Source organism: Parasteatoda tepidariorum, chromosome 5, assembly GCF_043381705.1.
Source record: "Parasteatoda tepidariorum isolate YZ-2023 chromosome 5, CAS_Ptep_4.0, whole genome shotgun sequence".
Lineage (NCBI taxonomy): Eukaryota > Metazoa > Arthropoda > Arachnida > Araneae > Theridiidae > Parasteatoda > Parasteatoda tepidariorum.
The window spans coordinates 42,098,099-42,115,454 of record NC_092208.1 but is presented as its reverse complement, the minus strand read 5'-3'; the positions used below and the strand labels follow the sequence as shown (position 1 = coordinate 42,115,454).

The 17,356-nt window shown below is 29.4% G+C and overlaps 1 protein-coding gene across 1 annotated transcript in view; it reads right to left on the bottom strand.

Annotated features, from left to right (window-relative positions):
• LOC107451210 (transmembrane protein KIAA1109 homolog tweek) overlaps window positions 1–10,141 on the bottom strand; it is a gene marked incomplete at its 3' end in the record, with an annotated part of 102,147 nt that extends 92,006 nt beyond the window's left edge. Inside the window, 6 exon segments of the mRNA XM_071181348.1 lie at window positions 343–515; window positions 1,899–2,169; window positions 4,263–4,525; window positions 6,779–6,922; window positions 7,946–8,187; window positions 9,845–10,141. Of these exon segments, the coding sequence (XP_071037449.1) occupies window positions 343–515; window positions 1,899–2,169; window positions 4,263–4,525; window positions 6,779–6,922; window positions 7,946–8,187; window positions 9,845–9,864 (1,113 nt within the window).
• Window positions 10,142–17,356: the final 7,215 nt, after the last annotated feature.

Here is a 17,356-nt window from a genome sequence, read left to right as displayed (position 1 = left end):
CTCCTGCAATATCATTCAGTACTGGAGTACTTTTCATAGGAGGCATAAATCAAAATAAACAAATCAAATATGTGAACCTAGAATAAAAAATTATGACATCCAAGTTCGAAAGATTTTTCTTTAAGAAAATATTCTGATTTTTGAATTAAAAAAAAAGAAGGTAAACTATAATCAAGTCTAAGAAAAGAGGGTTGACAACAACAACTATTTTTTAGGTGAAATAGCAACTAGAATAGGGACTTTTTGGCCCCTGTATATAACATAATAGTTTCTTCTCATAATACAAAAAGTGAAAAAATGAAACAAGTTTAATTTACAAGATAAGAATATAATCATTTATACTTGAGGAAAGAAAAACTTATAAAGATGTTCTCTTTGGCGATCTGCCCATGGTCCATAGCTGAAATCAGTTCCTTTGCCACATTTGATATCTAAACCCCACAATGGAGCTGTTGACCGCTGGACCACATCACCATCAGCTAATTCTATCATTTCAGGCTCAGCTGTCACTAACCCTTTAACAATAAAATAAGAGTCATTCCATGTATTATGATGAAAAAAATGGCTCAGTTAAGTTTAAAACATTCAATAATAATACAAATTTTTTTATAAACATTTAAATTAAGTCCATTATTATCCATGAGAATAATACAATAATCCATTTCAAAGTAAAACTGATTTAACAATCATTAACTGAATATTAAACTAAAACTGATTGAAAGGATTATAGTGAAAACATGCATGAAACGTTAGAAAATCCTTCATCTAAAATTTAAATTTAAAAAAATTATGATTTATTAAGTAAAAATTCTTATCAGAAATGTTAGTATTTTTTTTCAGTAATTGTGAGGTGAATTTTTAACCATCCTAAACATCATCGTACGTATAAAAGAAGGTTAAAACAATAAACAACGTGAATAAAGCACAAAGAAAAGAACATAAATTGACATATGTTTCAGTTTTTATAAACAAGAACTTTCCTCAGTATCAAAACGTCAGATAAAGGTAGAGAAATATTTATTAATTACACAGGATAGCGCAATACAAAACAAGTAATAAACAAATAATAAATTTTTTTAATTACATTTTTTAAAACAGCCTGACTTGTTAATATCATATCACCATCTTTATTTAAATGCACACTTCGCAAGTTTAAACAAACTCATTCAGTACAAAGAGGGGTTGCAATAAAAAACTGACAAGATACCAAATCATATTTTCATAAATAAAAAATTTTATGAGAGTTAATCACTACTATTGATCTGTGGTATTTAGAAGAAAAGTGTTGTGGTACTAAAAGTGTAAAGGAAATAAGTCACAAAAGTTAGAAAACTTGAACAAAACTCTGACTGATTTTAAATTTGACATCATCTATTCAATTATGTTTTTCATTAAAAAAATATAAATACATAAATAAAATATAAAAATAAAATAATATTAAAATAAAATAATATAAAAATAAAATGATATAAAAATAAAATGATATAAAAATAAAATAATATAAAAATAAAATATAAAAATAAAATATAAAAATAAAATAATATATAAAATAAACAATGTATTTTTAATAAAAACGCTTAAATGATAAATGCAGAATGTTATGACACTGAATATCCTAAATTTCCAGTAAAAATTAATAAACAGATGCTTCTAACAAATACAAGAATTTTTGTGTAAACTTTTGCACTTGGTGATTTAAGTCTAAAGTATTATCAAAAATGACATTTTAAAAAATAAATTCAATGAATTTTGATATTTTTTTAAAAAAATTTCTTATTTTAAGATAATTTTTTTACGGTTTTCAAAAAACTCTTTTATTTGTTTAGTGGCATAGATGAAACTAGATTTTCTAAATATTTAATAGACATCAATGGCTTAAACAATATCAAAAATAATACCTGCTTCATCTTGATAGTAATAGAGATCCACAAAATTGGATTGAAATACAACAAAACCTTCTCCCATGTAGCGGGGTGGTTCATCACTCAGACCTGTATATTTTGGACTTGGAGCCAGAATAATTTTAAAGTTTTCTGCTTTACATTTAGCTATATGGGTGAAATTATCTAATCTAGATGATGCTGGTTTGGTGGTATATAAAATATGGGCTTCTTCAAAATTCACAGATAATGTTGTGGGTAGTAAACGATTTCCAAATACTAATCGACCCTAAGAAAAAAAACATAGGTAAGTACACAGGGAGCCTCAGTTGAACATTTTGGAACTTCTAAGAGGTTTAAGGTGCCGACTAGAAATCATATAGCAATGCTGGTTGGAGATGCTTTCCTGAAGCAAGGATGTACATAAAAACATCATAAAGAAAAGAATTATAGGAGAATTTATTATTTAATAATAAATGTACCAAAGAAGGAACATGGATCAAAGAAAATGTTAAAAGTTTCTTCTGCTGACTGCAATACAGACCTATCATCAACGGCACAAAGAAATTTGAATAGTCTGGGATAATACAGGCTTGTCTTGAATTACTCTGGCACAGGGCTCGAAAAACAGCCCGTCCGCCCGTCCTCGACGGTCAAAAATTCTCCGCGGACAACGAATTTCTCGAATCCGACGTCCGCCCGGACAGCCATTTTCCGTTAATGTTCGTGATACATTTTCAATTTTTGTTATCTTACAAGAGTCTTGTAAGTTACAAGGCAGCAAAATGACAGCAACATATTGCGCATATATTGATGTTTTCTCTGTCTGTGAGTACTGCAGCGGTTGAAAGGGGCTTTGCAGCAATAAACTTACAAACAAACACAATACGTACTGGTCTTAAACAAGAAGCTTTAAAAGCAATTATGAGCACCTACCTAAATGAAAACCCCTTTCAGATTTCTGTTCAGAAACCTCTGTAAATCATTGGCTTGATTGTGGAACTGGCAAACGTCATATTTGATTCATTTAAGAAACGCAGTACCCTCGGTTAACTTGACATTCCAGATAACTTGACCCTTGTCATTTAAATTATTTCATAAAAGAAATACTAGGTTACTATTAGTAACCTAGTATTTCTTTTATTACTGTATAATGTAATCCTAGTAACGACTAATTCATTGTGCAATTTATATAAATGTTTGCAATAAATAGGAGAAAATTATATTTTTATTTATTTAAAAGCGACAGGTTAGTTTCAACGGAGGACGGGTGCATTGTTGGACAAGCCGTCCTCGGGGACGGGTAAAATTTCTGAGTTTTTTCGAGCCCTGCTCTGGCAGATACTTCGATTCTTACAGCCAGCTTCTGAGCAATCTCAACGCCATCTACTGCTTCAAAAAAGCATTTCCGACCCTGCATCTCTATGAGATTTTGAGCTGTCAGGACTCATCCTACCCCATTTAGAAGTTCTAAAATGTTTTAGAGACATTCCATAGAAATAAAAAATTAAGGAAAATCTAGAATGAAAAATTCAGGTATAAGAAAGTAACAAGAACTCATTTTTTTAAAAAAAAATTAACGATTATTTGGTAAAAAATGTACAAAAATATCGACAAAATATAAAACTCAATTACTAAGAAATCAATACAGATAACTTGAAAGCACATTTTAACATATTACTTACTTTCTTGCTCCCGTGATATTTCCGGGCTGGAGTGTTCAGTAGTAAAGCGCCAATAAGAATAAAATTAATTCATTTCTCTAGCCCGGAAAACATTTTATCTCTCATTTTACTCACCAGATGGCACTACCAGGATATTTTTAAGATAATCGTAGATAGTTTGCGAAGTTTGCTGCTCCAGAAACTAATTCATTTCTCTTGCCCGGAAAGCATTTTATCTCTCATTTTACTCACCAGATGGCAGTACCAGGATATTTTTAAGATAATCGTAAATAGTTTGCAAAGTTTGCTGCTCCAGAAGAGATGAAAACAATAAGAGATGTAGGAAGGAAACTTGGTACTACTGCCCAGATTGTGACGTTGGCCTCTGTATCTCATGCTTATAAATTTATCACACAAGAAAAAATTACTAATCTTTATTTATATTATACGTAAGTTTAATAAAATTCTTTTCTAATGTTTAAAACATATATTGCTAGAAAACTAACATTAAGTCATAAGAACGTTGGCCTTTCCTAAAAATTTAATTTTCTTAAAATTTCAAGCTAAAAACAAATCGAAAATTAAAAATAAATATATATATTGTTCATACACATATTTTTATATAATTTTCAGGGATAAAAAAAATAGGCACTTTTATGACTGTTTTCTTGAAAATGAACCGATTGTTAAGGGGTTAAAGAACTTATATCCAACTTACAGTGGAAATCTCTGCCTTAATGACAGGGATTAAATCCCGCCATTCATATTTCGGGACTTCATTCTCTTCATTTTTATCCACTGGTGTTTGAGTATCCCCTTCTCCACCAGAGTCTTGCCAATAAGGCTCAGATCCAGATGGGATAACTGATGGGTCCAATCCAAACAAGTGTTCTAAGCGGGAATAGAGCTGTGATCGATTGTAGAGATGATATTCAAATCCATTTAAAAGTATTGAAAGTCTAGTGTCTGAATGAGATAAATCTGAAATATAAAACATGTATTGCATAAGATTTTAACATAAAATTTAGCATCATTATACTTTTCAACTAAATGTATAACATTGACACAGCTTAAAATTATTGGTACTCCGTTAGTCATGGACCAATAAAATCTGACTTAGACCACCATAATATAATTATCAGTGACCCACTGGACCAGCAACCAATCATAGAAAATCAAGTGTAAAGATATGGCATGCTAGTTTAATTTTTGGATTTGGGGTTTTCTCCATTTCTTTTGTATCAAAATGGTATATCATCATAAATATATATGTTACACTTTCTATGATTTTATGCTTGATTTGCTTTAATAACTTCCTTTTTTTAACTTTTACAATCAACTTATAGTAAATAGTACTAGTAAAATACTTGTACGCAATAATCAGGGGTCTGTCCAGACCGAATGTACTACCGTTTAGCGGTACCTTCACAAATTTAACTTTAGGAAAAACGGTAGTTTCACAAATTTAATTTTAGGAAAAAGAGTAGTTTCACAAAATACTTTTTCTTAAAATTTTATATTTGTATTCCTTAAGAAATGATAAATCCATATTCTTGCCATATTTTTGTGTTGGATTTTTAAATATAATTTTTAATTTTTCACAAATTATGTCTAAATTTTCACAAAATAGGTACCTCTCAGAAAAAGCTAGACAGACCCCTGATAATCTACTTTTAATAAATATGTAACATTTAACACATTTATTAAATTATAATGATTTAATTTTAGTTTATACAAAGCTTTATTTGTATTAATTACTTAGTTTACAAAATTTTAAATATGAGTGAAATCTTTTAGTTACAGGTTTTAGGAATAGTAATTAAATGTTCTTACTTTGTTAAATTTTTAGGTATAATTTTTTTTCTACACTAATAGAAGCATGTGAATATTTGTGAGAACGAGTGAAATCTTTTAGTTACTGGCCCTTAACAATGATTAAATTTTCTTACTTTCTATCCCTGTATCATATAAATAATTATGAATTGAATTCAATAAAAAGTTAATAGCACATGGATGAATTGGATACATCTCCAAGAACAAATAACAATAAGAACTCTGGGTAACAATATCAAATGATGTAACAAACTGAATTTAATACAAAAACATAAGGGAAAAACAAACAAAATAAATAAAGATTTATTAAACTAGATAAGGGGATTAGAACTTTTGTTTATCTGAAGAAGACAAAAGATGTTAAACAATTATTTTAGAGTACTCTTTGGGCTCAGGTTTATCATGAAGATTTAACATCAAAATAATTTCAAAATTGAATTATTTTGAATTTAAAAACAAAATTGAATTTTGGTTTTAAAAGATATAATATAACCTTTTTCTTATTTCATCACCAAAGAGAGAACAGAAACTGCCGATTTAGCTCTTTATCTAATATATATATATCAAATAAAATACCCCTAAAACTTTCAGTACCCCTAAAACTTTCAAAAAATTAATTCTGAGAGTTTTTTCATTTTTGTTATATTTAATTCAAGACCTCTTCAACGATGTATAATTTTGGTGTTTACTCAATTTAGAAGTTAGTTAAATTAAGATTTCAAAATTTAAACAAATTATCCACTGGCTGAGCCACACTTACATTTGAAAGCCCAAAACATAAACACAAGATTCAATTCAAGGAAATATTATTATCAAAATTGATTAGAGATTCAAGGAAATTAATTCTAAGATCAACACTACTTAAATATGTTTCATACAATTTTTAAAGGAATGTTTTTTTCCTAACAAAACTAAGTTTCCAATCCTGAAACAGTTTTACAGAAATAGAAACAAAAAAATACAGATACAATACCTGATACAAAAAAGTTAAATAAATATTTCTTTAAAATTAAGCAAGGAATGGACATTATTTTAATAGAGTAAGACATTTACTAAACAAAGACAGATATCACGATAATTTTCAATTGCTAGACGTACATAATTAGATTTCATAAATTGCAATCAGCATGACAATAACATACAAATAATCTAACGTTCATTATTTTTTTCAGTACTACAGTAACTTTGCATAAGCACTTTTACTATGATATTCAATACTATTTGTCTATAAACTAAGAAGATCACAAGTAAAATTCTTTAAGCTTACATTATAGAGTTGAATTTTAGGAAAAATGTGTATTTAAATGACTTTTATGAATTGCCACAGGAGTTTTACATAATTTTAAAACAATTTTGATAGATATGGTAGGAATTTTTCCCAAGTATTATGAAAATATATACCTTCACTTATTTCTTTGCGAACATAAGGATACCACCATCTAAAAATAATCCAACCATCCTGCGCTCTCCATGTGCAATCTTCTGTAATGTATGCAACATCGCGAAACATAATTTTTCCAGAAAGTACAGATATAGACAATGATCCTAGAAATAATAAGTTATTAGAAAATATAATAATGTAGAAATTAAAAATTTATGAACAATAATAAGTAAAAACAATGCATATCTATTCTGTAAACTTTAATTTTTATTTCAACTAATCCTATAAGTTTTAAAAAGTTTATTTTTAGTGAAAATAAAAGTATACTTAATATCAGAACTTACTCAACGGAATTGATAACAATGTAAAGATAAATAGGTATAGAAAGCATTTTTATTAAATGCTCTTAATGAAACATTCTCGAAATTATTTTCTTTAGTTTATTTTTGTATGAATTTGTATTCAGCATGTTGGATCAGTTTGGTACATTAAACAAATTATTGCTAAAAGGACATATTTTGTTTTGTCATTTAGGATAAAATTCGCCATGATTAAGCATTCTCTAAATTATTTTCTTTCGTTATTTTTGTATGGATTTGGATTTAGCATGCTGGATCAGTTTAGTACATTAAACAAATTATTGCTAAAATGACATGTCTTGTTTTGTCATTTAGCATGAAATTCGTCATGGGTCCTTAAAAATTGCTTGATATAATGGTATTAAAATATGCCACTGTAAAATTAAGCATGTATGATAAGTATATGTTTCTATGATTAAGCAAATGTTTACATGATTTAAGACCTTAATAAAAGAAAGTTCTAAGTGACATTTTTATAATTTTAGTAATTAAAGCTAAGCTTTAAGATATAAAGACTCAGCAGAAAGCTGTTTATGCATTTCATTTCTTTATTAAATCTCTTTTATTTAGTGACAGAGTTGACAAAAAAATGAGTAACATATAATATAGCTGACAATAACATATTTAGAACCCTAATTTCCACCCCTTTTTTAGAATAACAATTAAATTAGAAATGCAATTGAAATCAGTTACAAAAAAATAATTTGAGATAATATATTTATTGTTAAATTATTTTAATATAACTAACATGCTCTGTGGCTTCTACGAAACTAAAAAAAAAGGGGGGGGACATTAAAAAAAAGAGAAAAGGATACATATATATCATACCTACTTTAACGTATCCATATTTCATAAAATGGTTCAAGATTTTGGTTACTATGAAGCCAATTACTCTTGAATTGTAATATGTTATATATATTACCCAGCTCATAGCCATTACTAAAGCACAAAGTAGCCATGCTAAATTGGAATCTAAAGGTATATTTTTCAAAGGTGCAGTATTATTCCATGTTGAAACTGGCAAGTGACTGGTAAGAGGTGTAAATGTACTTGTAGATAGCAGATCAAATCTAAAAAAATTTAAAACTATTAAATTATGTTTTATATAATATAAATTTATGCACACCATTTTACAGAATGAAATTAGGAATTGATAGATTAATAAACATAATTGAACTCAAAGTTTTTTTGTTTTTTTTTTTTTACCAAAGTATATTAAGCAACAATTAGTTTAAAAAGTTTACCTAATCTATAATCCATAAATTTCAGCGCAAAATAGTGACAAATTTACAACACAACATAAATTTTACAAAACAAAAAATAAAATTTATAGCATACTATACAATACATCTTTTGAGTAGATACCATAAATTTCTAATATCTTATCTGCGTCAGTTTTAAACACTTAATTTGCAGAATCATTACAGAGGTTCAAAATTTGTTTCCTGGCTAGTGAGAAATCAAAGGTTGACTTATTGATCAAAAAATATAGCAATAGGTTTAAATAAAGTTTAAACTAAATTTTAATTAACCTGTAATTTCCTTATCACATAATGCATATTAACTTTATTACCTATTTTAAACCAGCATTAACACTTTTATTTGAATTAGAAATAATTTTAAATAAATTTACTATGATGAAAATTAATTTTATTTTTATATAGGACAGAATTAGAATTTTCAAATTCATTTTTACATTTTAAACCATATGATTTCTTTGTTTAAATGAAAAAGAGAGTTAAGTTTAAAAAAAAAGTAAAAATCATTATTAAAGAACTAAAAACTTAAAATGTAATTTTTTTCATGTGAAACATCAAAAACCCATTTAAGAATATCCCAAAACAGTGGCTTCCAAACTGCAAATCTTGGCACACACACACTTCCTCAAGGGGAAGGATGCAACAATGTGTCATAGCTCCAAATCTTAAGTTTGTTATTTAATAGTAGCTTATTTTTCCTTAAAAGATAAAATGTTCAGCTGATAATTAGAGTCTTAAAAAATTTCCTAAGATAGAAAGCTAAAAAGTTACTTGTCCAGTTTATTTTACCAATATATCATTTCTTTGACAGGATAGTTTCGTCTATAAAAGTTATTTAGTTGAAAAATCATTTTAATTAAATTTCTTCAACCAGGTCCTAGCATCAATAGCCTTGTTTCATCAAGAGGATAATTTCAAATCAAATAAAAGTATAAAATAAACAGAAAGAATGTTGAGTTATTTGTTTTCAGAAATGAAACCCAAAAAAAGAAAATTATAGACATTAACTCAAGTGAAAATTTAGAGTTCTAAGTTATTCATTTTTCTAAGAACACTGCAGAAAAATAATATTTAAAATACCACGAAAAGTCTAAAAAGAATTCACAATCGCCTAGAATTCAATCCTACAATTATAACTAGGCTGATTTTCCTGAAATCAGGTTTATAAAAAAAAAATTTCCTGAGGAAAAAAGTTATAAATATTTTTCTAATAACATCAAAAAATCAAAGCTTTAGCTAATTATAAAAGTTGTGCAATAAAGCCATAAACTGAATGTCAGGTTAATTTATTAAATAGTCACATATATCAATAAATAATTTATTTTTTTTTAAAGTAAGGACAGTTGTTCCGTTATTTAAGGAAGTGTAGAGTAAAAAATATTCCAAAATAAAAGTTAAGAAGGCCCACAAAATCAAGCTCTACGCTCACAAAAACTGTCAAAGGCAACTAGACTTTCTAAATACAAACCTAAAAGTTGGAGATGACATTTTTATGAAAACTATTCACAGATCTAGCCGCTAATCATAATAACAATTGCACTATTTTCAAGCATATATTCCTCCGTTTAAAAATTTTTAACAATGCAAAAGAAAAGTTATTATTATCTGGGCACATTGGAAAGTTTAAGATTACAAAATTTAAAGGCTAAAACAATTATAGACGAATAAGGAAATAGTTTAAATTTGTCTGTAAATAAAAACAATTTTATTGATTGCAGATACAGGAACAATGAAACGCTTCTGGTTGCTTCTTTCGGTTCATATTAATGTTGATTTGAGAAATAACCTCTCCAACCAAAATAGTTCAGACAAGGCTGAACTAGATCTGCAACTTATTGTACGGTTACAATCAAGTTCAGCCTTGTTTCAGTTCCTGCACTCCGGTCGTGGCGCTAGTAGTAGGAAACGGCTAAGTTTTCGCGGAATTTTCTCTTTCTTAACATTGCAATCACATACTCGCGCTGCTTAATTGCCTTATTAGAAACATAAGCAAATAATATTTGAGCTGAATATTCAAAGGTGAATATTATGAATATTGTGCTGTTTCCAAAAATATCAAGTTCTATTTTTTCGGACAAAGAAAGAAATTTAAAGTAAATTAAAATGGAGCTTGCTAATCCCCAGCGGTGGCAAAGAAACCTTTATTTCTCACTATCTTATAAAACGTACTTTAAACTTATAATTCAAATATTAAAGACTTATTTTATATTCATTTATTTATTCATATTTTTACAGCAAATTTATTTAATTACGTATTTAAGAAAAATTCACTTGATTTTTTTTTCTTTAATTATAAAATGTTTTTAAATTAAATATTTTTAAACCTATATTTCTGAAGACTAATGATAAATTTTAACCTAGCATTAACAATTTGTTTTTGTTTTTTTTTATTTTAATAAATTGAAAAATAATTTAATAAAAAATAATTTAATAAAAAATAATTTAATAAAAAATAATTTAATGAAAAAGAATTTATCAAAATTTAATAATGACTTACTCTAACAAAACACTCCAATGTTAACTTATTGTAGTATCATACTTTATTGATTTTTTTTTCCAGCACTGTACTGGTCGTAAAGACGCGGTTCCCTGTAGAACACCGAAGTCAAACATCACTGGCTGTGTTCAGTAAGCAGGTGTGTGACGACTTTGATCAGCCTGCTTAGGGAGCGAGGGTGTGTGTTATGAGTCCTTGTTAAACAGTTCTACCGTAAAGTGCTCGACTTCGCGCAGGTCATCGGGTTACCAAAGTAGGGGTGCCATCCCCTCTGCAGAGGATCAAAATTGCGATGGCATGTCTTCGGATCATTCTGAGGGATGTTTCCTAGATCATCGCTAATAGCCCATTGTGCAGCTCCAGTAAGACGTAAATAAAGTATAGTTCGTTCACCAGGAGTTGACACTTGGCTCCGCCTTCATCACGTGGTATCGGATGGTACTATTTCGCTATTTTGGGGAGAAAGATATGAACAAGGCTGCTATTTGGCGATCGTATGACAAAAATATTTATTTCGCAATCTTCATGTGCATATTTTGAACATGTGCATTTTATTTCATAAACTTGTTGATATTTCTCTCTTTTTATTGAATAGTTTGTTCTTTTTGAGATATTTTGCTGGGAAAAAGTTTTTAAATATAAATTAGCTAGAATAACGAAAGGTATAATAGCTGATGATAAAGCGAAGTAAGTGACTGAAAAAGAATTCACTGTTTGTGTTTGGCCATCACCTTCTACATCAGAAAGCCTCCACACGGTTTCTTATAAGTAGTCTGCGCAGACTATTTAAAAAGTGAACAGTTTGAGCGCATGAAACCAAATTCTATTTTAAAAGTGACTGAGAGGAATTTGTCATATATATTTGAGAATTGAATCTGTAGTGGTAGACAAGTAAATAAGACAAACTAATCATATTCAAAAATTAAACAAATTTTTAGACATATATTTTCTACCACTTTTTTATTTTTACTAGATTTTCTATTAAAGGGCTCTTTCGTAAACTGGTTTGCCTTCATAGTGGTCTGATTGGACTACCTATAAGAAACCGTGAGGAGGCTTTGCGCTCATTAGAGGTTACCTCGATTTCAAGCGGGGAAATGTTTTTCTTGTTACTCCCCCGCGCTGAAATGAACTCTGCTTCCGAGGAGGTGGAGCCAAGTGCCAACTCCTGGTGAACGAACTATACCTATCTACCTACGATCATGTTTTGATTTCATTTATTTATTTTTTAACCTAAAGATTTCAGTTTTAATTAAACATTATGCTAATAAATAAATTTTTAAATAAATGCGTGCTGCAATTTTTTCCAGTAATCGGTTTCAACACTTTTCATAAATTAATCTAGTTCGATACTTAATTTAGGTCATACTAGAGCTGCACAATGGTATATTTGCTACTGTCAGGGAAACATCTCTGACGATGATCCGAACACATGGCATCGCAATTTTGATCGTCTGCAGAGGGGATTATAATAATAATATCAAAAAAATAATAACAATAAATTTATCAAATATAACACATTTAAATACAAACTATCCAGAGACAGTGGAATTGAGATTAACATATGCTATCAGCGCATGAATATGTGATTTGGCACAAGCGTGCTACGCTATATGAGTTAGTTCATTGGGATATCTAATGCAATGAGGATTGTTTTTACGATTCTAGTTCTAGTACATATAGCCCAATTGTTGTTGTTCCTAGTGACAATCAGACAAGCCAAGCTCACCAACCAATTCGTTGTCCTAATTGAGTCAGGAAGGAGCACCTTACGTTTGATCGTTTGATACGTATATATATATGTGTGTGTGTGTATGACTTCCCTTTTGTTACGCATAACAAAAGTAGGTTCATTGTCTCTATAAAGGACAAGTAAATTATAGAATAAAATGTGGTTCATCAACACATCCCACCGCTGGTTGCAATCACTGCTGCCCCACAATGTATAGTAAGCGTTTGCATCATAGCCGAAGATGAGCAATCTTCACAGATTTGGATTGCACCTTCTCCAATGCACTGTGTCATTGCCACACTGGGGAACCAGGGCTCTTCTCAGTAGGTAATTACTAAGGGTATAGGTAAGGAAAATAGTTGTTATTGTAGTTTATTAACTTCGCACTAGAGCTGCTCAATGGGTTATTGTGCACTGTCTGAAAAACATCCCTGAGAATGATCCGAAGACATGTCATCACAATTTTGATCCCCAGCAGAGGGGATGGTATCCCCACTTCGATAGCCCGACGACCTGCGAGCGAAGTCGAGCACCATAAGGTAGAACAATTTAACTAGGACTAATACAGCACACCCTTGGTCTCTTTTCAGACTGATCCAAGTGGTTATCCACACTGACCACAGCCAGTGATACTTAACCACTGAAGGACTTAAAATTAAATAGAATGCTAACGTTGTCACAGTTGCGCAAATTTTAGCGATCTGCTCCCCACCCCCCTTTCTTTATCGTAGTTGGTTTAAATCTCAGTGAAATATTTTTTTTCTTTTTAAAAAAATTTATTCATATTTCGAGAAAAATGCGCTTATTAAATTTTCTTTGTAAAATTTAACGTGTAGACATATTTCTAAAAAAATAGATAAAAATATTTAATATTTTTAGGTTAAACAACAGATAAAAATATTTAAATTAAACTTCGTACATAAATATTTAAATAAAATAATGTTTCTGTCATAAGTATTTTAATGCCATTTTAGTCATTGTAGCAAAGGTTATTTGCTTTGTTATTTGCATTATTGTTATTTGCTTTGACTTATTCTGTGGTAATCTAATTTTAAGATTAAATTGAAACCAAAGATTAAATAAATTGCATCAGTTAATTTTATAACATTTTTAATAGAATATTCTGAGGAATATTTTATGTTTTTCTTCTGTGGTCAAAACTTTTGATCTCTGAAACTCCTTGAAGATATTTATTTCAATTTTGAAATTTTTTCCAATTGTAACTTTCTATCTTTATCAGCAAAATGGCGTATTAAATTTGAGCTAAGTTTCTCTACATAAGTTAGAATGTTAATTAACCATAAATTAATTAAATACTGAGCCGTATTGAGATCGAATTAGTTGAAATATAATTCTTTCTCGTCTACTTCTTTGACTCAACTTAGATTTATTATTTGTTTATGTATTTTATTACAACAGTGATACATTTTTGTTCTGTGTACCTGGAAACTACGGTGCATAATTAGTTTATTTATGTTCCACGCTTCATGCTATATATAGTGAAAAAATTGAACTCTTTGAGAACTGTTCTTTCCATTCTATTTCGAGTAAGTCAAGCCCGTCGAGTATCAATTCTCTTAATTGATACATTCCAAATTCTTTCACAAAGATTCTTTCTCAAAGATTTTAATTTTTTCACTATATAATTACATAGAGACTTAACACAAAGATAGGCACGAAGCCATGTGGAACATAAACAAACTAATTATGCATCGTAGTTTCCAGGTACACAAAGCACAAAGATATCACGGTTACAATAAAATACATAAGCAAACGATAAATCTGAGTTAAATAAAAGAAGTGGACGAGATAGATTGATATTTCAATTATTTCGATCTCCGATACGATCCTGCATTTAATTAATTTATCGTTAATTAACATTCTAACTTATGTAGAGAAACTTAGCTCAACTTTATTACGCCATTTTGCTGATTAAGACTAGCTGGCGCTGACGTCACATGTGTGGATGAGTGGTCTTCTTCTTGAAGTGCAAGCACCCAATTCATAAAGTTTTCCCCCATTATTAAATTAAATAACAAAGCACAAAGAATAACCTTTGAAAAATATGTTTTCTTTTTATTGCTGTACACCCATCATTTTTTAGATTCAGGTGATTTTTCAAACAGATCCTTTTTTAGTGAAAACACAGAAACTATAGACTATAGTATATATAGAAACTATAGTATAGGAAACTTTACAGAAGAAAGAAAAAAGAATTCTATATTAATATCTGATGAATGTAATTGCATACAAATCTGATAACAGTTTTATAAATATCCATGGTTTTTATTACAAAGAAGACTATGCATTCATACGAACTAAACGTAGCAATCGGAAACAACAAGAAAGGTTATTCAAAATAAAAGCAGACGATCCCTAAAATTAATCTCGACATGAATGAAACATAAACAACAAAATCTATTTATGTATTCATTTTAATCTCAAACGAAGACACAAAACACTGTTGAAGCTGTCATGATGTAATATAGCAAAGAGATTGATTATACGATTTCCATTTCAGCGCTCTAAGAAATGCCTTCTAATTAGGCGGCATGTTCATTGCATTCATTAAGCCTCCTTTTTTTTCTCCTTATTTTAACTGAGAGATTGTAAAAAAAGGAATAATTATGACTTCATTATAAAACAAATGCAGGTGGTTTTGTTTGTTCTGTGGAACATTAGGAGTCGTGTCACAAATCAAAAAGCTATGTCAGTTGATGGCGTTTATCCTCGAAGATGATATGATGATTTAAGTAATACTTAATTACGAATGACTTATATGACAGGTATATGTAAAGAAACGCAAAAGCGATTGGCAGGGTAAGATTAGAATTGCTGTTTGATTCAATTTAAGTAGTTGGGAGTAATTGTACGTATTAAGAATTTCTAGAAGTAATTCAAAATTACAGATATGTACTAAAATTCGCATTATACAGTCAAACCCCGCTATAGTGAACCTTCAAGGGACCGACATTTTGGTTCACTATAACCGGGAGTTCACTATATCCGTTACGCAGGCGATTTAACTAATGGTTCCCAAACTCCTCCCTTTTATTACACATTATTTAAATAAATGACTGAAAAATATTATTTAGTAGCCAAAAATGTGTTATTTTTCATTACTCTTCGTCTTGCTTACAAAAAAGAAAAAAAAATTAGTAATCTTTAGTTGATGAGCAATCTCATAATCCTGACAGAAAATGCATATTGATCCCACTGACACCTTACAGGTGCATTATCTGCCAGGGTTGGAAATATCTGCTTGGTTTGTTTAGGGATGGGAAAGTGAGATAAAAGAAGCTTATCGCTAAATTCCCCTCTATAGATGGTTTTAAAAATCGGTATATGTATTTATTTTAAAGTAAAAATTTCAAAATTATTACAAAAAAAAAAAAGAAAAAAATCAGTTGAAGACAGAAAAAAGTTCATTATATCCAACTTCCTCACTTTTTTGGTTCACTATATCCACAAAAAATAACATTATACGTGTATAGCAAGGCACGGGACCTAACATTTCGTTCACTATATCCGGGAGTTCACTATAGCGGGGTTTCACAACCATAAGAAGCAAAAACACTTAAAGAGGAAATTAATCACGAGAAGAAAAAATTTATCATTTTTAGCATTTCTTTGGCAGAAAAAGATAGTTTTGTCTAATATAATTTATTAATAGAATAAGTATTTATATACAACATGAAATTGATGCCCAGATTTTTTTAAGCAGAACTAAAAGCTAATACATATCAAGACGGAAAAGAGTATGAACTGGAAAGTACTGGATAAATAAAATACTGCAATATAATACTTTAAGAAATAAATAATAGTATCATAACAAGTAATTCTTATATCAGACAGAATGACAGTTAAATAGAATTGTTTTTTATAATGTAAATTATTCAAATAATTGTACTGAAAACTATACACTAGTAGTTAAAGTTAAATAAATCACTTTTAATAGTTAAAAAATAGTTAAACTCGTTAAAGTCAACAATTGGATATCAGCAAGTGACGTGGAAGTAGGTAAGTATAGAATTATATGACAATTCAGAATCCTTTATCTTCTGAAGTCAATCAGGTCTGACACATACGCGTGACGTCACTTACAGATATTCAACTACATTTGATTTAAATCACATGGTTAGGTATAATCACTTTACTTCTTCTGGAATTACAAGTACCCAATGGGATACCTGCAAGTGACGTAGTGTGGGTATCTCGATCCTGATTGGTGTTGAAACATGTCATTTGTTTACGATAGCAACTGTTCTTTCCATTCTATTTTGAATAAGCCAAGGCCACCAAGTATCAATTCTTTTAAGTGACACATTCTATATTCTTTCACAATAATTCTTTTTACAAATATTTAAATTTTTTCACTATATATTTCTTACCTAACACAAAGACAGGTACGAAGTCATGTATAACACAAACAAACTAATTCTACATCGACGTTGCCAGGTACATAAAACAAAAATACAACATGTTTACGATAAAATGTATAAACAAATAAAAAATCTCAGTTAAGTAAAAGACGTAGAGAAGAAAGAATTATATTTCAGCAAATTCGATGTGCAATACAGTGTTGTATTTAATTAACTTCACGTTAATTAACATTCTTACTTATGTGGGGAAACTTTTCTCAGCTTTAATACGCCATTTTGCTAATAAACGATTAGCTGGCACTGACGTCATAGATCACATTTGTGGGTATCTGTGATCTCCTTCTCTTTGAAGTGCAAGTACCCAATTGA